This window comes from Mustelus asterias, unplaced genomic scaffold (assembly GCF_964213995.1).
Source record: "Mustelus asterias unplaced genomic scaffold, sMusAst1.hap1.1 HAP1_SCAFFOLD_1223, whole genome shotgun sequence".
Classification (NCBI taxonomy): Eukaryota; Metazoa; Chordata; class Chondrichthyes; order Carcharhiniformes; family Triakidae; genus Mustelus; species Mustelus asterias.
This window is the reverse complement of record NW_027591168.1, coordinates 67,225-88,235: the sequence shown is the minus strand read 5'-3', so window position 1 is coordinate 88,235 and position 21,011 is coordinate 67,225. Positions and strand designations below refer to the sequence as shown.

General features: G+C 50.4%; 1 protein-coding gene across 1 annotated transcript in view; it reads right to left on the bottom strand.

The window, feature by feature from the left end:
* Nucleotides 1-1,067: 1,067 nt before the first annotated feature.
* LOC144488025 (receptor-interacting serine/threonine-protein kinase 3-like) overlaps nt 1,068-21,011 on the bottom strand; it is a gene marked incomplete at its 5' end in the record, with an annotated part of 85,280 nt that continues 65,336 nt past the window's right edge. The window contains 4 exons of the mRNA XM_078206042.1: nt 1,068-2,199; nt 15,515-15,542; nt 15,639-15,730; nt 20,448-20,508. Of these exons, the coding sequence (XP_078062168.1) occupies nt 2,093-2,199; nt 15,515-15,542; nt 15,639-15,730; nt 20,448-20,508 (288 nt within the window). The remainder of the gene's footprint in view (nt 2,200-15,514; nt 15,543-15,638; nt 15,731-20,447; nt 20,509-21,011) is intronic.

The window sequence follows — 21,011 nt, the reverse complement described above, 5'->3', positions numbered from 1 at the left end:
TTGGACGGAGACAAGGAGTGATATCTTCCACAACCACACTAAATTACATCCACATAGAAACATCAAAACTAGAAGCAGGAGGAGGCCATTCGGCCCTTCGAGCCTGCTCCGCCATTCATTTTGATCATGGCTGATCATCCAATTCAATATCCTGATTCCTCCCCCTCCCTCCATATCCCTCGATCCCTTTTGCCCCAAGAGCTATTCCTTCTTGAAATCACACAACGTTTTGGCCTCAACTACTTTCTGTGGGAGTGAATTCCACACATTCACCACCCTCTGGGTGAATAAATTTCTCCTCACCTCAGTCCTAAAAGGTTTTCCCCTCATCCTCAAACTATGACCCCCTAGTTCTGGACTCACCCCACCATCAGGAACATTCTTTCTGAATCTACCCTGTCAAACCCTGTCAGAATTTTATACATTTTGATCAATGTTCTAAACTCCAGTGAATATAGAACAAAGAACAAAGAAAATTACAGCACAGGAACAGGCCATTCGGCCTTCCAAGCCTGCACCGACCATGCTGCCCGACTGAACTAAAACCCCCTCCCCTTCCGGGGACCATATCCCTCTATTCCCATCCTATTCATGTATTTGTCAAGACGCCCCCTTAAAAGTCACGACCGTATCCGCTTCCACTACCTCCCCCCGGCAACGAGTTCCAGGCACCCACCACCCTCTGTGTAAAAAACGTGCCTCGTACATCTCCTTTAAACCTTGCCCCTCGCACCTTAAACCTGTGCCCCCCGAGTAATTGACTCTTCCACCCTGGGAAAAAGCTTCTGACTATCCACTCTGTCCATGGTCCCTCATAATCTCGTAGACTTCTATCAGTTCGCCCCTCAATCTCTGTCGTTCCAGTGAGAACAAACCAAGTTTCTCCAACCTCTCCTCATAGCTAATGCCCTCCATACCTGGCAACATCCTGGTAAATCTTTTCTGTACCCTCTCCAAAGCCTCCACATCCTTCTGGTACTATGGCGACCAGAATTGAACACTATATTCCAAGTGCGGCCTAACTAAGGTTCTATAAAGCTGCAACATGCCTTGCCAATTTTTAAACTCAGTGCCCCGGCCGATGAAGGCAAGCATGTAGGAATATGGGGGTAGGGCCTGGGTGGGATTGTGGTCGGTGCAGACTCGATGGGCCGAATGGCCTCTTTCTGTACTGTAGGGTTTCTATGATTTCTATGCCGTATGCCTTCAAAGAACAAAGAACAGTACAGCACAGGAAACAGGCCCTTCGGCCCTCCAAGCCTGTGCCGCTCCTTGGTCCAACTAGACCAATCGTTTGTATCCCTCCATTCCCAGGCTGCTCATGTGACTATCCAGGTAAGTCTTAAACGATGTCAGTTTACCTGCGTTGCCACTTTTAGTGACCTGTGTACCTGTACGCCCAGATCCCTCTGCCTATCGATACTCTTGATGTGGAGACTCCATCTGACGAAGGGGCAGCGCTCCGAAAGCTTATGGTATTTGCTACCAAATAAACCTGTTGGACTTTAACCTGGTGTTGCGAGACTCCTTACTATCAATACTCTTACCTGGGTAAGATGAGAGATATAGGCAATTGGGACTGGCTTAGTGGTTAATAAAAGGGGCAGCATGGACAAGTTGGACTGAAGGGCCTGTTTCCATGCTGTAAACGACGATGGCTCTATGACCTCTTAAGGGTCCTGCCAGTTAAAACTTCGCTACGCTCCCTCTACAACACGGAGAGAGGCCTGAAGGCCGTCTGCTATTGAAGTACTTACAGGAGCGAGATATCTCCGGGAATCAAAGGTTGTGGGGATTGGACAACAGAGTGAAGCTCAGTCAGGATATTACTGGGGACCGAGGAAGATCAAGGGGCTGAATGGTCTCCAATTGCTGGTGTCCGTCATGAGGTAGCTCAGCCGGGCCAGGACAGAGGTGCAAAGACTCCACATACAATTAAATTGTCACTGTCGGAGCCACTTCTCTCCGGTCCAGGAAATGGCGTCCCTCGGAGTGCAGGATTCTGGAACGATCCGCGAGGTCGGGCTACGTGGGGCGTCGGTGGTGGTGGTTGGGGGGGGGGGGTGGAGAGCGGCGTGCCAATATGTTGGACCTATCGTTTGCCCTTTTTTTTGCCCTTTCTCGTCACGGATACGTTCATGGTGTTCCGATCTCCAACTTGAAGCCCTTCGATGTTGGAACTAAGGATTTGAATAGATCCTTGGGAGAGAGAGAGAGAGAGAGTGAGTGGAAGGGCACCAAAGTTGGGGGGGTCACCCTCCAACCTGTTCCCGTCATTACTCCGCACCGCGTGCCCTCCGATCGAGATGCAAGCCCGTGCTTCCGAGGGTCGGTGTAGAATCATAGAATCCCTCTGTTGCAGAAAGGAGGCCATTCGGCCCATCGAGTCTGCACCGACCACAATCCCACCCAGGCCCTATCGACGTAACCCCACACATTTACCCCGCTAATCGCTCTAACCTACACATCTTTAGACACTAAGGGACAATTTAGCATGGCCAATCCACCTAACTTGCACATCTTTGGACACTAAGGGACAATTTAGCATGGCCAATCCACCTAACCCGCACATCTTTAGACACTAAGGGACAATTTAGCATGGCCAATCCACCTAACTTGCACATCTTTGGACACTAAGGGACAATTTAGCATGGCCAATCCACCTAACCTACACATCTTTAGACACTAAGGGACAATTTAGCACAGCCAATCCACCTAACCTGTGCATCTTTGGACTGTGGGAGGAAACCGGAGCACCCGGAGGAAACCCACGCAGACACGAGGAGAATGTGCAAACTCCACACAGACAGTGACCCGAGCCGGGAATCGAACCCAGGTCCCTGGAGCTGTGAAGCAGCAGTGCTAACCACTGCGCCACCCAGAGTACGCACTCTGAAACTGATCTCACTGCCTTTGCTCTGCCCCACTGTTCCAATGAAGGGCGGCACGGTAGCACAGTTGTTACGCACTGCTGCTTCACAGCTCCAGGGACCTGGGTTCGATTCCCGGCTCGGGTCGCTGTCTGTGTGGAGTTTGCACATTCTCCCCGTGTCTGCATGGGTTTCCTCCGGGTGCTCCGGTTTCCTCCCACAGTCCAAAGATGTGCGGGTTAGGTTGATTGGCCATGGTAAAAATTGCCCCTTAGTGTCCTGAGATGTGTAGGTTAGAGGGATTAGTGGGTAAAATATGTAGGGATGTGGGGGTGGGGCCTGGGTGGGATTGTGGTCGGTGCAGACTCGATGGGCCGAATGGCCTCCTTCTGCACTGTAGGGTTTCTAAGATTCTGATTTCTAAGTCTGGCAGGGGAACAGTCCCCTCCCCCACCACCTTACAATTAGGGACCTGGGGGGACGAGGGAGGGGGAGCGGAGGGGGGGGGGAGAGGGAGCGGGGGGGGGGGGAGAGGGAGCGGGGGGGAGGGAGCGGAGGGGGGGGAGGGAGCGGAGGGGGGGGAGAGGGAGCGGAGGGGGGGAGAGGGAGCGGAGGGGGGGGAGGGAGCGGAGGGGGGGGGCGGAATGTCTCAATGTCAAGTTCAACAATTTCAGACTGTCATCCACCTCCCCCCCCCCCCGCCTCATTTTTTCTTTTTTTCCCAGGCCTCTGTCCCCCCCATTCGCACCTCCTCTACCCTCTTCCTGTGCTCCTACACGTGTTCCCGTCGCCATTTCCTTCCTTCCCCCACGCACCCCTCTCCATTTTGCGGGGTAACCTCGAACGCCTTTCCCTGACCCTCCGCACCCTCAACATCCCCTGGCGAGTGTTGAGGAACAGAGGGACCTCGGACTACAAGTACATAGTTTGTTGAAAGCGGCGGGACAGGTAGACAGAGTGGTGAAGAACGCGTCGAGTGCACTGGCCTTGATCAGTCAGGACATTGACTATAGGACTTGGGACATTATATTACAGTTGTATAAGTCATCGGTGAGGCCGCACTTGGGAGTGTGTACAGTTTTGGCCATCCTGTTAGAGGAAAGACATTGATAAGGACGGCACGGTGGCACAGTGGTTGGCACTGCTGCCTCACAGCGCCAGGGACCCGGGTTCGATTACCGGCTCGGGTCACCGTCTGTGCAGAGTTTGCGCCTTCTCCCCGTGTCTGCGTGGGTTTCCTCCGGGTGCTCCGGTTTCCTCCCACAGTCCAAAGACGTGCAGGTTAGGTGGATTGGCCATGCTAAATTGCCCCTTAGTGTCCAAAGATGAGCAGGTTAGGTGAACTGGCCATGCTAAATTGCCCCTTAGTGTCCAAAGATGTGCAGGTTAGGTGGATTGGCCATGCTAAATTGCCCCTTAGTGTCCAAAGATGTGCAGGTTAGGTGGATTGGCCATGCTAAATTGCCCCTTAGTGTCCAAAGATGTGCAGGTTAGGTGGATTGGCCATGCTAAATTGCCCCTTAGTGTCCAAAGATGTGCAGGTTAGGTGGATTGGCCGTGCTAAATTGCCCCTTAGTGCCCAAAGATGTGCAGGTTGGTGGCACGGTGGCACAGTGGTTAGCACTGCTGCCTCACAGCGCCAGGGACCCAGGGTCGATTCCCGATATGGGTCACTGTCTGTGTGGAGTTTGCACATTCTCCCCGTGTCTGCGTGGGTTTCCTCCGGGTGCTCCAGTTTCCTCCCACAGTCCAAAGATGTGGGGGTTAGGTCGATTGGTCATGCTAATTTGCCCCTGAGTGTCAGGGGGACTAGCTAGGATAAATACATGGGGTTGTGAAGATAGGGCCTGGGTGGGATTGTGGTCGGTGGAGACTCGATGGGCCGAATGGCCTCCTTCTGCACTGTCGGATTCTGTGATTCTGTTAGGTAGTTTAGCCATGTTAAATTGCCCCTTAGTGTCCAAAGATGTGCAGATTAGGTGGATTTGCCGTGCTAAATTGCCCCTTAGTGTCCAAAGATGTGCAGGTTAGATGGATTGGCCATGCTAAATTGCCCCTTAGTGTCCAAAGATGTGGGGGTTAGGTGGATTGGCCATGCTAAATTGTCCCTTCGTGTCCAAAGATGCGCAGGTTGGGTGGATTGGCCATGCTAAATTGTCCCTTAGTGTCCAAAGATGCGCAGGTTGGGTGGATTGGCCATGCTAAATTGTCCCTTAGTGTCTAAAGATGTGCAGGTTAGGTGGATTGGCCATGCTAAATTGCCCCTTAGTGTCCAAAGATGCGCAGGTTAGGTGGATTGGCCATGCTAAATTGCCCCTTAGTGTCCAAAGATGTGGGGGTTAGGTGGATTGGCCATGCTAAATTGCCCCTTAGTGTCCAAAGATGTGCAGGTTAGGTGGATTTGCCGTGCTAAATTGCCCCTTAGTGTCCAAAGATGTGCAGGTTAGGTGGATTTGCCGTGCTAAATTGCCCCTTAGTGTCCAAAGATGCGCAGGTTAGGTGGATTGGCCATGCTAAATTGCCCCTTAGTGTCCAAAGATGTGGGGGTTAGGTGGATTGGCCATGCTAAATTGTCCCTTCGTGTCCAAAGATGTGCAGGTTAGGTGGATTGGCCATGCTAAATTGCCCCTTAGTGTCCAAAGATGTGCAGGTTAGGTGGATTGGCCATGCTAAATTGCCCCTTAGTGTCCAAAGATGTGGGGGTTAGGTGGATTGGCCATGCTAAATTGTCCCTTCGTGTCCAAAGATGCGCAGGTTGGGTGGATTGGCCATGCTAAATTGTCCCTTAGTGTCCAAAGATGCGCAGGTTGGGTGGATTGGCCATGCTAAATTGTCCCTTAGTGTCTAAAGATGTGCAGGTTAGGTGGATTGGCCATGCTAAATTGCCCCTTAGTGTCCAAAGATGCGCAGGTTAGGTGGATTGGCCATGCTAAATTGCCCCTTAGTGTCCAAAGATGTGGGGGTTAGGTGGATTGGCCATGCTAAATTGTCCCTTCGTGTCCAAAGATGTGCAGGTTAGGTGGATTGGCCATGCTAAATTGCCCCTTAGTGTCCAAAGATGTGCAGGTTAGGTGGATTGGCCATGCTAAATTGCCCCTTAGTGTCCAAAGATGTGGGGGTTAGGTGGATTGGCCATGCTAAATTGTCCCTTCGTGTCCAAAGATGCGCAGGTTGGGTGGATTGGCCATGCTAAATTGTCCCTTAGTGTCCAAAGATGCGCAGGTTGGGTGGATTGGCCATGCTAAATTGTCCCTTAGTGTCTAAAGATGTGCAGGTTAGGTGGATTGGCCATGCTAAATTGCCCCTTAGTGTCCAAAGATGCGCTGGTTAGGTGGATTGGCCATGCTAAATTGCCCCTTAGTGTCCAAAGATGTGGGGGTTAGGTGGATTGGCCATGCTAAATTGCCCCTTAGTGTCCAAAGATGTGCAGGTTAGGTGGATTTGCCGTGCTAAATTGCCCCTTAGTGTCCAAAGATGTGCAGGTTAGGTGGATTTGCCGTGCTAAATTGCCCCTTAGTGTCCAAAGATGTGCAGGTTAGGTGGATTGGCCATGCTAAATTGCCCCTTAGTGTCCAAAGATGTGGGGGTTAGGTGGATTGGCCATGCTAAATTGTCCCTTCGTGTCCAAAGATGTGCAGGTTAGGTGGATTGGCCATGCTAAATTGCCCCTTAGTGTCCAAAGATGTGCAGGTTAGGTGGATTGGCCATGCTAAATTGCCCCTTAGTGTCCAAAGATGTGGGGGTTAGGTGGATTGGCCATGCTAAATTGTCCCTTCGTGTCCAAAGATGCGCAGGTTGGGTGGATTGGCCATGCTAAATTGTCCCTTAGTGTTCAAAGATGCGCAGGTTGGGTGGATTGGCCATGCTAAATTGTCCCTTAGTGTCTAAAGATGTGCAGGTTAGGTGGATTGGCCATGCTAAATTGCCCCTTAGTGTCCAAAGATGTGGGGGTTAGGTGGATTGGCCATGCTAAATTGCCCCTTAGTGTCCAAAGATGTGCAGGTTAGGTGGATTGGCCATGCTAAATTGCCCCTTAGTGTCCAAAGATGTGGGGGTTAGGTGGATTGGCCATGCTAAATTGCCCCTTAGTGTCCAAAGATGTGGGGGTTAGGTAGATTGGCCATGCTAAATTGTCCCTTGGTGTCCAAAGATGTGCAGGTTAGGTGAATTGGCCATGCTAAATTGTCCCTTAGTGTCCAAAGATGTGGGGGTTAGGTGGATTGGCCATGCTAAATTGTCCCTTAGTGTCCAAAGATGTGGGGGTTAGGTGGATTGGCCGTGCTAAATTGTCCCTTAGTGTCCAAAGATGTGGGGGTTAGGTGGATTGGCCATGCTAAATTGCCCCTTAGTGTCCAAAGATGCGCAGGTTAGGTGGATTGGCCATGCTAAATTGCCCCTTAGTGTCCAAAGATGTGGGGGTTAGGTGGATTGGCCATGCTAAATTGCCCCTTAGTGTCCAAAGATGTGCAGGTTAGGTGGATTTGCCGTGCTAAATTGCCCCTTAGTGTCCAAAGATGTGCAGGTTAGGTGGATTTGCCGTGCTAAATTGCCCCTTAGTGTCCAAAGATGTGCAGGTTAGGTGGATTGGCCATGCTAAATTGCCCCTTAGTGTCCAAAGATGTGGGGGTTAGGTGGATTGGCCATGCTAAATTGTCCCTTCGTGTCCAAAGATGTGCAGGTTAGGTGGATTGGCCATGCTAAATTGCCCCTTAGTGTCCAAAGATGTGCAGGTTAGGTGGATTGGCCATGCTAAATTGCCCCTTAGTGTCCAAAGATGTGGGGGTTAGGTGGATTGGCCATGCTAAATTGTCCCTTCGTGTCCAAAGATGCGCAGGTTGGGTGGATTGGCCATGCTAAATTGTCCCTTAGTGTTCAAAGATGCGCAGGTTGGGTGGATTGGCCATGCTAAATTGTCCCTTAGTGTCTAAAGATGTGCAGGTTAGGTGGATTGGCCATGCTAAATTGCCCCTTAGTGTCCAAAGATGTGGGGGTTAGGTGGATTGGCCATGCTAAATTGCCCCTTAGTGGCCAAAGATGTGCAGGTTAGGTGGATTGGCCATGCTAAATTGCCCCTTAGTGTCCAAAGATGTGGGGGTTAGGTGGATTGGCCATGCTAAATTGCCCCTTAGTGTCCAAAGATGTGGGGGTTAGGTGGATTGGCCATGCTAAATTGTCCCTTGGTGTCCAAAGATGTGCAGGTTAGGTGAATTGGCCATGCTAAATTGTCCCTTAGTGTCCAAAGATGTGGGGGTTAGGTGGATTGGCCATGCTAAATTGTCCCTTAGTGTCCAAAGATGTGGGGGTTAGGTGGATTGGCCGTGCTAAATTGTCCCTTAGTGTCCAAAGATGTGGGGGTTAGGTGAATTGGCCATGCTAAATTGTCCTTTAGTGTCCAAAGATGTGGGGGTTAGGTGGATTGGCCGTGCTAAATTGTCCCTTAGTGTCCAAGGATGTGCGGGTTAGGTGGATTGACCGTGCTAAATTACCCCTAATGCAAGGGGGACTAGCAGGATGAATACATGGGGTTACAGGGATGGGGCCTGGGTGGGATTGTGGTCGGTGCAGACTCGATGGGCCGAATGGCCTCTTTCCGCACTGTAGGAATTCTATGATTTGATGATAAGGTGTTTAGCACACTGGCCTTCGTCAGTCAGGGTGTCGGAGTTGGGACATTATGTTACAGTTGTATATGTTGTTGGTGAGGCCTCACTTGGGAGTGTTGCGTACAGTTTTGGCCACCCTGTTATAGTGTTGCAAAGTTGAGTAGAGCAATTGTAGATTGAAAAGTAGAATGTTCAAATTTGGTGTTTGTAAAATGGTACAAAATGCGAAGAGGAGAAAACATTCCATGGTCCCTTTGGAAGTGCAAGCACATAGAGTACCCAAAATGAAACATTTGTACCGAAGGCCACAGGCTTTCGAATTGTTTGAATTCAGCTAATCAATTTGAATCAGGCACTTTAGATACCAAGAACCTATTAAATTTAAATCTGACATTTTTGGCAATCTAGGACCAATCCTATTGTGAGGTAATGCATTTCAAAAGGACGAATACAGATGGGAAAGATATAGTAAATAGCAGAACTCTTAAGAGTATTGATGGGCAGAGGGATCTGGGTGTACAGGTACGCAGGTCACTGAAAGTGGCAACGCGGGTGGAGAAGGCAGTCAAGAAGGCATACGGCATGCTTGCCTTCATCGGCCGGGGCATTGAGTTTAAAAATTGGCAAGTCATGTTGCAGCTTTATAGAACCTTAGTTAGGCCGCACTTGGAATATCGTGTTCAATTCTGGTCGTCACACTATCAGAAGGATGTGGAGACTTTGGAGAGGGTACGGAAAAGATTTACCAGGATGTTGCCTGGTCTGGAGGGCATTAGCTATGAGGAGAGGTTGGAGAAACTTGGTTTGTTCTCACTGGAGTGACGGAGGTTGAGGGGCGAACTGATAGAAGTCTACAAGATTATGAGGGGCATGGACAGAGTGGATAGTCAGAAGCTTTTTCCCAGGGTGGAAGAGTCAATTACTAGGGGGGCACAGGTTTGAGGTGTGAGGGGCAAGGTTTAAAGGATTTGTACGAGGCAGGTTTTTTACACAGAGGGTGGTGGGTGCCTGGAACTCGTTGCCGGGGGAGGTAGTGGAAGCGGATACGGTAGTGAGTTTTAAGGGGCGTCTTGACAAGTGCATGAATAGGATGGGAATAGAGGGATATGGTCCCCGGAAGGGTAGGGGTTTTAGTTCAGTCGGGCAGCATGGTCGGTGCAGGCTTGGAGGGCCGAATGGCCCGTTCCTGTGCTGTAATTTTCTTTGTTCTTTGATATTGATATGTCATCAAGGGTATAAGAGAAGGGGGCAGTGGGACAAAGAGCAGAAAGCAACTGCCACCTCCCAGAGCTCACAGCTCTGAGCTCATAGAACTCATATTCCTTGATCATAGAATCCTACAGTGCAGAAGGAAGCCATTCGGCCCATCGAGTCTGCAATCCCGCCCAGGCCCTCTCCCCTTAACTCCATGCATTCACCCTCGACAGTTGTCCTGATACCAAGGGACAATTTAGCACGGCCAATCCACCTAACCCGCACAACTTTGGGCTGTGGGAGGAAACCGGAGCACCCGGAGGAAACCCACGCAGACACGAGGGAGAACGTGCAAGCTCCACAGGAAAGGAAAGTGGATGAAGGGAAGGCGGTGGATGTTGTCTACCTGGATTTCAGCAAGGCCTTTGACAAGGTCCCTCATGGGAGGTTAGTTAGGAAGGTTCAGTCGCTAGGTATACATGGGGAGGTAGTAAATTGGATAAGACACTGGCTCAATGGAAGAAGCCAGAGAGTGGTTGTGGAGGATTGCTTCTCTGAGTGGAGGCCTGTGACTAGTGGTGTGCCGCAGGGATCGGTGCTGGGTCCATTGTTGTTTGTCATCTATATCAATGATCTAGATGATAATGTGGTCAATTGGATCAGCAAATTTGCTGATGATACAAAGGTTGGAGGTGTCGTGGACAGTTGGGAAGGTTTTCAAAGCTTGCAGAGGGATTTGGACCAACTAGAAAAATGGGCTGAAAAATGGCAAATGGAATTTAACACAGACAAGTATGAGATATTGCACTTTGGAAGGACAAACCAAAGTAGAACGTACAGGGTAAATGGTAGGACTCTGAAGAGTGCAGTTGAACAGAGGGATCTGGGAATACAGGTACGGAATTCCCTAAAAGTGACATCACAGGTGGATAGGGTCGTAAAGAGTGCCTTTGGTACATTGGCCTTTATAAATCGGAGTATCGAGTATAAAAGTTGGAGTGTTATGGTCAGGTTATATAATGATTTGTTTCTTAAAGACTTGATTAGTTGTAAGTATTCGCATTCCAACCATTATTCATGTAAATTGAGTCTGTGTCTTTATAAGCCCTGTTTGTGAACAGAATTCCCACTCACCTGAAGAAGGGGCTGAGAGCTCCGAAAGCTTGTGTGGCTTTTGCTACCAAATAAACCTGTTGGACTTTAACCTGGTGTTGTTAAACTTCTTACCAGGTTATATAAGGCATTGGTGAGGCTGAATTTAGAGTATTGTGTACAGTTTTGGTCACCTAGTTACAGGAAGGATGTAAATAAGGTTGAAAGAGTGCAGAGAAGGTTCACAAGGATGTTGCCGGGACTTGAGAAGCTGAGTTACAGAGAGAGATTGAATAGGTCGGGACTTTATTCCCTGGAGCGCAGAAGATTGAGGGGAGATTTGATAGAGGTGTATAAGATTTTGATGGGTATAGATAGAGTGAATGCAAGCAGGCTTTTTCCGCTGAGGCTCGGGGAGAAAAAAAACCAAAGGGCATGGGTTAAGGGTGAAAGGAGAAAAGTTTAAAGGGAATATTAGGAAGGGGCTTCTTCACGCAGAGAGTGGTGGGAGTGTGGAATGAGCTGCCGGATAAAGTGGTAAATGCGGGGTCACTTTTAACATTTAAGAAAAACTTGGATGGGTTCATGGATGAGAGGGGTGTGGAGGGATATGGTCCAAGTGCAGGTCAGTGGGACTAGGCCGAAAAATGGTTCGGCACAGACAAGAAGGGCCAAAAGGCCTGTTTCTGAGCTGTAATTTTCTATGGTTCCACATCGACAGTCACCCCCGGCGTTGGAATCGAACCCGGGTCCCTGGCGCTGTGAGGCAGCAGAGCTAACCACTGCGCCACCCTCAAGCTCAAAGCCTCATCTCGATAGCAACAGGTACCAAAGGAGAATCAACAGACAATGCCCAGAATATTCCAGAAGACAAAACCTGGTTGTAATTTAGAGAGTGACTACATTTCATTTCTTTGTTAATGAGTGGGAATTCTATTTACTGGGACAACATTCCATTAGAAACTTGTTCATTCGGTTTGTTAATAGTTTTTTTAAAGTTTGTTCACGGTTCGATGAATAAATTGTTACTTGTTGATTTTAGAGTCAGGGATTTATTTTGTATTTAACCAATAGGAGTTTCTGAAAAGCAGGTGACACTACTTAGAAATCATAGAAACCCTACAGTACAGAAAGAGGCCATTCGGCCCTTCGAGTCTGCACCGACCACAATCCCACCCAGGTCCTACCCCCATATCCCTACATATTCACCTGCTAATCCCTCTAACCTGCGCATCTCAGGATACTGAGGGCAATTTTTAGCATGGCCAATCAACCTAACCCGCACATCTTTGGACTGTGGGAGGAAACCGGAGCACCCGGAGGAAAACCCACGCAGACACGAGGAGAATGTGCAAACTCCACACAGACAGTGACCCCGAGCCGGGAATCGAACCCAGGTCCCTGGAGCTGTGAAGCAGCAGTGCTAACCACTGTGCTACCGTGCCGCCCTCTTTACAGATAAGGTGAGGTACTCTCTTCTTTGGGTGTTTCGGGGTTTGGTCTCAGAGGGGGGGGGGGGGGGGGGGGGGGATCAACCTCCGCTTTATAACAATAGGAAAGACATTGATAAACTGTAGTACTGTAGAGGATCAGAAGGACCTTGGGGTCCGGGTCTAGAGGACTCTAAAATCGGCCCCGCAGGTGGAGGAGGTGGTTAAGAAGGCGTGTGGTGTGCTGGCCTTTATCAATTGAGGGATTGAGTTTAGGAGTCCGGGGATAATGATGCAGCTATATAAGACCCTCGTCAGACCCCACTTGGAGTACTGTGCTCAGTTCTGGTCGCCTCATTACAGGAAGGATGTGGAAAAGATTGAAAGGGTGCAGAGGAGATTTACAAGGATGTTGCCTGGATTGAGTGGCATGCCTTATGAGGATAGGCTGAGGGAGCTCGGTCTTTTCTCCTTGGAGAGACGTAGGATGAGAGGAGACCTAATAGAGGCATATAAGATGTTGAGAGGCATAGATCGGGTGGACTCTCAGAGGCTTTTTCCCAGGGTGGAAATGTCTGCTACGAGAGGACACAGGTTTAAGGTGCTGGGGGGTAGGTACAGGGGAGATGTTAGGGGGAAGTTTTTCACACAGAGGGTGGTGGGCGAGTGGAATCGGCTGCCGTCAGTGGTGGTGGAGGCGAACTCAATAGGGTCTTTTAAGAGACTCCTGGATGAGTACATGGGACTTAACAGGATGGAGGGTTATAGGTAGGCCTTAAAGGTAGGGACATGTTTGGCACAACTTGTGGGGCCGAAGGGCCTGTTTTGTGCTGTAGTTTTTCTATGTTTCTAAACCGGAAAGAGTGCAGAGAGGATTTACGAGGATGTTGCCAGGACTACCGGGTCTGAGTTATGGGGAGCAGTTGGCCAGGCTGGGGCTTTATTCCTCGGTACGTAGGAGAATGAGGGGTGACCTTATTGAGGTGCGGACTATCATGAGGGGGCAGAGATTAGGGTGAACGCACATCGTCTTTTTCCCAGGGGAGGGGAACTGAAAAATAGAGGGCAAAGGTCAAAGGTGAGAGGGGAAAGATTTAAAAGGGACCTGAGGGATAACGTCTTCACGCAGAGGGTGATGCGTACATGGAATGAGCTGCCAGAGAAAGTGGTTGAGGCGACGGGTACAATAGCGACATTTAAAAAGCATTTGGAGCAGTACATGGATGGGAAAGGGTTAGAGGGAATTGGGCCAAATGCGGGCAGTTGGGACTAGCTGAGACGGCACCATGGTCGGCATGGGCTGGTTGGGCCGAAGGGCCTGTTTTCCTCCTGTATTGCTCTGTGACTCTGCAACAGCAACACTTCTATCGTCCTTTTGGAGGGAATCGAACGGTCCCAAGTGCCAAACGGGAGTGCGGTTCAGTCAAGGTGCGACTTTTTATTTATTTGTTAGTGTCACAAGTCGGCTTACATTAACACTGCAATGAAGTTACCGTGAAAATCATAGAAATCATAGAAACCCTACAGTGCAGAAGGAGGCCATTCGGCCCATCGAGTCTGCACCGACCACAATCCCACCCAGGCCCGACCCCCACATATTTACCCACTAATCCCTCTAACCTACGCATCTCAGGACTCTACGGGGCAATTTTTAACCTGGCCAATCAACCTAACCCGCACATCTTTGGACTGTGGGAGGAAACCGGAGCACCCGGAGGGAAACCCACGCAGACACGAGGAGAATGTGCAAACTCCACACAGACAGTGACCCCGAGCCGGGAATCGAACCCAGGTCACTGGAGCTGTGAGGCGGCAGTGCTAACCCACTGTGCAACTACTCCGAGTCATGGGAGGAGGTACTAGGACTGAGTGAAAAAGTACTGAAGAAGAGGTCGGGTTAAAAAGGAATGTTAAAGGAGGAGACCGAGGTAGCGAGAGACAGAGAGAGAGAGAGAGCGAGGCGGAAAGGTTTAGGAAGGAAATTCCAGAACCCGGGGGTCATGGGGGAGGCGACGGCCGAATGGTATAATCGCTAGACTTTGGGTGGCACAGTGGTTAGCACTGCTGCCTCACAGCTCCAGGGAACCGGGTTCGATTCCCGGCTTGGGTCACTGTCTGTGTAAAATCTACACGTTCTCCCCATGTCCGTGTGGGTTTCCTCCAGGTGCTCCGGGTTTCCTCCCACAGTCCAAAAGATGTGCAGGTTAGATGGATTGGCCATGCTAAATTGTCCCTTAGTGTCCAAAGATGTGCAGGTTAGGTGGATTGGCCATGCTAAATTGTCTCTTAGTGTCCAAAGATGAGCAGGTTAGATGGATTGGCCATGCTAAATTGTCCCTTAGTGTCCAAAGATGTGCAGGTTAGGTGGATTGGCCATGCTAAATTGTCCCTTAGTGTCCAAAGATGTGCAGGTTGGGTGGATTGGCCATGCTAAATTGCCCCTTAGTGTCCAAAGATGAGCAGGTTAGGTGGATTGGCCATGCTAAATTCTCCCTTAGCGTCAGAGGGATTAGCAGGGTAAATACATGGGGTTATGGGAATAGGGCCTTGGTGGGATTGTTGTCGATGCAGACTCAATGGGCCGAATGGCTTCCTTCTGCACTATAGGGATTCTATGACTATTAATCCCTTGAAATTCAGCTAATGTTCTGGGGACCCGGGTTCGAATCCCGCCTCGGCAGATGGTGGAATTTGAATTCAATAAAAAAATATCTGGAATTAAGAATCTACTGGTGACGGTGAAACCATTGTCGGAAAAACCCATCTGGTTCACTAATGTCCCTTTAGGGAAGGAAATCTGCCGTCCTTACCCGGTCTGGCCTACATGTGACTCCAGAGCCACACAGCAATGTGGTTGTCTCTCAACTGCCCTCCAAGGGGCAACTAGGGATGGGCAATAAATGCTGGGCCCAGCCAGCGACGCCCATGTCCCAGGAATGAATAAAAAAAAGGGCAGAGTGACTGAAATTGGGAGGGGATGTCAGGATTGGGAGGAGAGCGGTGATCTCGGAGGGTCGTGCAGGCTGGAGGAGGTTCAGGGAGAGAGAAAGAGAAAGGGAGAGAAAGGAGAAGTAAACAGAGTTGAACTGGCAGTGGTTAATTTGGCCTAGCTTTTTGGAATCCGTTGCGATGATCTGTCGAGGTCAGAAGGATCTGGAGATCTCTCGAGAGGGAGAAGAATTTTTCACATTCCCCCCCTCTGAACGTCGCCACATCCAGTTACTGTCCTCACGACAGAGGGAAGCAAGTTCTTCCCACGGGAACCAAAACCAAAATCTCCCACCATCTCGGAAACCCAACGCCAAACAGTACGTTTGGTTCTTACCAAGTCTCGTTGTGCCGGTCACTTGCATCTGAAAGACAGAAGGAAAAAACGTAAGTGGCAGTTGCCGGTGGCTTCCGAGGCTAAACACAACAGCCGAACTCGGCTTGCGACCTCCGACCTTTACCTCAGCACTTGCCTTCTGATTGGTTGGTTTGCCCTTCTGGCTGTCCTTCACCTCTGGCCCCCGTGCCATTCCACAATCGGGTTGGCTGGATCCTGGAGGACGGCATGGTGAAAAGAGGGGATGTTACGGACAAGTGTGCGTAAGATCACGGCTTCCAACTCACTCCCATTGTACACAATCCCAATGGACCCAAACCCCTTCCCATTCACTCCCACTGTACACAATCCCAATGGACCCAAACCCCTTCCCATTCACTCCCACTATACACAATCCCGATGGACCCAAACCTGTTTCCCATTCACTCCCACTAAACACAATCCCAATGGACCCAAACCCCTTCCCATTCACTCCCAATGGACACAATCCCAATGGACCCAAACCCCTTCCCATTCACTCCCACTGTACACAATCCCATTGGACCCAAACCTCTTCCCATTCACTCCCACTGTACACAATCCCAATGGACCCAAACCCCTTCCCATTCACTCCCACTGTACACAATCCCAATGGACCCAAACCCCTTCCCATTCACTCCCACTGTACACAGTCCCAATGGACCCAAACCCCTTCCCATTCACTCCCACTGTACACAATCCCAAATGGACCCAAACCCCTTCCCATTCACTCCCACTGTACACAATCCCAATGGACCTAAACCCCTTCCCATTCACTCCCACTGTACACAATCCCAATGGACCCAAACCCCTTCCCACTCACTCCCACTGTACACAATCCCAATTGACCCAAACCTCTTCCCATTCACTCCCATTGTACACAATCCCAATGGACCCAAACCCCTTCCCATCCACTCCCACTGTACACAATCCCAATGGACCCAAACCCCTTCCCACTCACTCCCACTGTACACAATCCCAATGGACCCAAACCTCTTCCCATTCACTCCCACTGTACGTAGTCCCAATGGATCCAAACCCCTTCCCATTCACTCCCACCGTACACAATCCCAATGGACCCAAACTCCTTCCCATTCACTCCCACTGTACACAATCCCAATGGACCCAAACCCCTTCCCATTCAGTCCCACTGTACACAATTACCAATGGACCCAAATCCCTTCCCATTCACTCCCACTGTACACAATCCCAATGGAACAAACCCCTTCCCATTCACTCCCACTGTACACAATCCAAATGGACCCAAACCCCTTCCCATTCACTCCCACTGTACACAATCCCACTCGACCCCAAACCCCTTCCCATTCACTCCCACTGTACACAATCCCAATGGACCTAAACCAGTTCCCATCCACTCCCACTGTACACAATCCCAATGGACCCAAACCCCTTCCCATTCACTCCCACTGTACACAATCCCAATGGACCCAAACCCCTTCCCATTCACTCCCACTGTACACAATCTGAATGGACCCAAACCCCTTCCCATTCACTCCCACTGTACACAATCCCAATGGATCCAAACCCCTTCCCATTCACTCCCACTGTACACAATCCCAATGGAGAAAAAACCCCTTCCCATTCACTCCCACTGTACACAGTCCCAATGGACCCAAACCCCTTCCCATTCACTCCCACTGTACACAATCCCAATGGACCCAAACCCCTTCCCATTCACTCCCACTGTACACAGTCCCAATGGACCCAAACCCCTTCCCATTCACTCCCACTGTATACAATCCCAATGCACCCAAACCCCTTCCCATTCACTCCCACTGTACACAATCCCAATGGACCCAAACCCCTTCCCATTCACTCCCACTGTACACAATCCCAATGGACCCAAACCCCTTCCCATTCACTCCCACAGTACACAATCCCAATGGACCCAAACCCCTTCCCATTCACTCCCACTGAACACAATCCCAATGGTCCCAAACCTCTTCCCATGCACTCCCATTGTACACAATCCCGATGGAACCAAACCCCTTCCCATTAACTCCCACTGTACACAATCCCAATGGACCCAAACCCCTTCCCATTCACTCCCACTGTACACAATCCCAATGGACCCCAAACCCCTTCCCATTCACTCCCACTGTACACAATCCCAATGGACACAAACCCCTTCCCATTCACTCCCACTGTACACAATCCCAATGGACACAAAACCCTTCCCATTCACTCCCACTGTACACAATCCCAATGGTCCCAAACCTCTTCCCATGCACTCCCATTGTACACAATCCCGATGGAACCAAACCCCTTCCCATTAACTCCCACTGTACACAATCCCAATGGACCCAAACCCCTTCCCATTCACTCCCACTGTACACAATCCCAATGGACCCAAACCCCTTCCCATTCACTCCCACTGTACACAATCCCAATGGAGAAAAAACCCCTTCCCATTCACTCCCATTGTACACAATCCCAATGGACCCAAACCCCTTCCCATTCACTCCCACTGTACACAATCCCAATGGACCCAAACCCCTTCCCATTCACTCCCACTGAACACAATCCCAATGGTCCCAAACCTCTTCCCATGCACTCCCATTGTACACAATCCCGATGGAACCAAACCCCTTCCCATTCAATCCCACTGTACACAATCCCAATGGACCCAAACCCCTTCCCATTCACTCCCACTGTACACAATCCCAATGGACCCAAACCCCTTCCCATTCACTCCCACTGTACACAATCCCAATGGACCCAAACCCCTTCCCATTCACTCCCACTGTACACAATCCCAATGGACCCAAACGCCTTCCCATTCACTCCCACTGTACACAATCTGAATGGACCCAAACCCCTGCCCATTCACTCCCACTGTACACAATCCCAATGGACCCAAACCCCTTCCCATTCACTCCCACTGTACACAATCCCAATGGACCCAAACCCCTTCCCATTCACTCCCACTGTACACAATCCCAATGGACTCAAACCCCTTCCCATTCACTCCCACTGAACACAATCCCAATGGAGCCAAACCCCTTCCCATTCACTCCCACTGTACACAATCCCAATGGACCCAAACCCCTTCCCACTCACTCCCATTGTACGCAGTCCCAATGGATCCAAACCCCTTCCCATTCACTCCCAGTGTACACAATCCCAATGGACCCAAACCCCTTCCCATTCACTCCCACTGTACACAATCCCAATGGACCCAAACCCCTTCCCATTCACTCCCACTGTACACAATCCCAATGGACCCAAACCCCTTCCCATTCACTCCCACTGTACACAATCCCAATGGACCCAAACCCCTTCCCATTCACTCCCACTGTACACATTCCCATGGACCCAAACTCCTTCCCATTCACTCCCACTGTACACAATCCCAATGGACCCAAACCCCTTCCCATTCACTCCCACTGTACACAATCCCAATGGACCCAAACCCCTTCCCATTCACTCCCACTGTACACAATCCCAATGGACCCAAACCCCTTCCCATTCACTCCCTCTGTACACAATCCCAATGGAGCCAAACCCCTTCCCATTCACTGCCACTGTACACAATCCCAATGGACCCAAACCCCTTCCCACTCACTCCCATTGTACACAATCCCAATGGACCCAAACCCCTTCCCATTCACTCCCACTGTGCACAATCCCAATGGACCCAAACTCCTTCCCATTCACTCCCACTGTACACAATCCCAATGGACCCAAACCCCTTCCCATTCACTCCCATTGTACACAATCCCAATGGGCCCAAACCCCTTCCCATTCACTCCCATTGTACACAATCCCAATGGGCCCAAACCCCTTCCCGTTCACTCCCACTGTACACAATCCCAATGGACCCAAACCCCTTCCCATTCACTCCCACTGTACACAATCCCAATGGACCCAAACCCCTTCCCATTCACTCCCACTGTACACAATCCCAATGGCCCCAACCCCTTCCCATTCACTCCCACTGTACACAGTCCCAATGGACCCAAACCCTTTCCCATTCACTCCCACTGTACACAATCGCAATGGACCCAAACCCCTTCCCATTCACTCCCACTGTACACAATCCCAATGGCCCCAACCCCTTCCCATTCACTCCCACTGTACACAGTCCCAATGGACCCAAACCCTTTCCCATTCACTCCCACTGTACACAATCCCAATGGACCCAAACCCCTTCCCATTCACTCCCACTGTACACAATCCCAATGGACCCAAACCCCTTCCCATTCACTCCCACTGTACACAATCCCAATGGACCCAAACCCCTTCCCATTCACTCCCACTGTACACAATCCCAATGGACCCAAACCCCTTCCCATTCACTCCCACTGTACACAATCCCAATGGCCCCAACCCCTTCCCATTCACTCCCACTGTACACAATCCCAATGGACCCAAACCCTTTCCCATTCACTCCCACTGTACACAATCCCAATGGACCCAATCCCCTTCCCATTCACTCCCACTGTACACAATCTGAATGGACCCAAACCCCTTCCCATTCACTCCCACTGTACACAATCCCAATGGACCCAAACCCCTTCCCATTCACTCCCATTGTACACAATCCCAATGGACCCAAACCCCTTCCCATTCACTCGCACTGTACACAATCCCAATGGACCCAAACCCCTTCCCATTCACTCCCACTGTACACAATCCCAATGGACACAAACCCCTTCCCATTCACTCCCACTGTACACAATCCCAATGGTCCCAAACCCCTTCCCATTCACTCCCACTGTACACAGTCCCAATGGACCCAAACCCCTTCCCATTCACTCCCACTGTACACAATCCCAATGGTCCCAAACCCCTTCCCATTCACTCCCACTGTACACAATCCCAATGGACCCAAACCCCTTCCCATTCACTCCCACTGTACACAATCCCAATGGACCCACTGCCATTGTATTACCTGAGTTGGTAGTTGACAACTTGGGTCCTAATGATTGGTTATTTGGTGTCTCCTCTTGTGCCTGTCAAGAAAGTAAATACAGCCTTTCACAACCTTTTCTAATTATTTCATAGATCCACAGAATCCCTGCAGTGCAGAAGGAGCCGATTTGACCCATTGAGTCTGTACCGACCACAATCCCACCCAGGCCCTATCCCAGTAACCCCACATATTTACCCTGCTAATCGCCCTGACACTAAGGGGCATTTACCATGGCCAATCCACCTAAGAACAAAGAACAATACAGCACAGGAACAGGCCCTTCGGCCCTCCAAGCCCGCGCCGCTCATGTGCCCAACTGGACCATTCTTTTGTATCCCTCCATTCCCAGTCTGTTCATGTGGCGATCTCGATAAGTCTTAAACGATCCCAGCGTGTCTGCCTCAATCACCTTGCCCGGCAGCGCATTCCAGGCCCCCACCACCCTTTGTATAAAATACGTCCCCCTGACATCCGTGTTGAACCGTGCCCCCCTCACCTTGAACCAGTGACCCCGTGTGTTCGTCACCTCCGACCTGGGAAAAA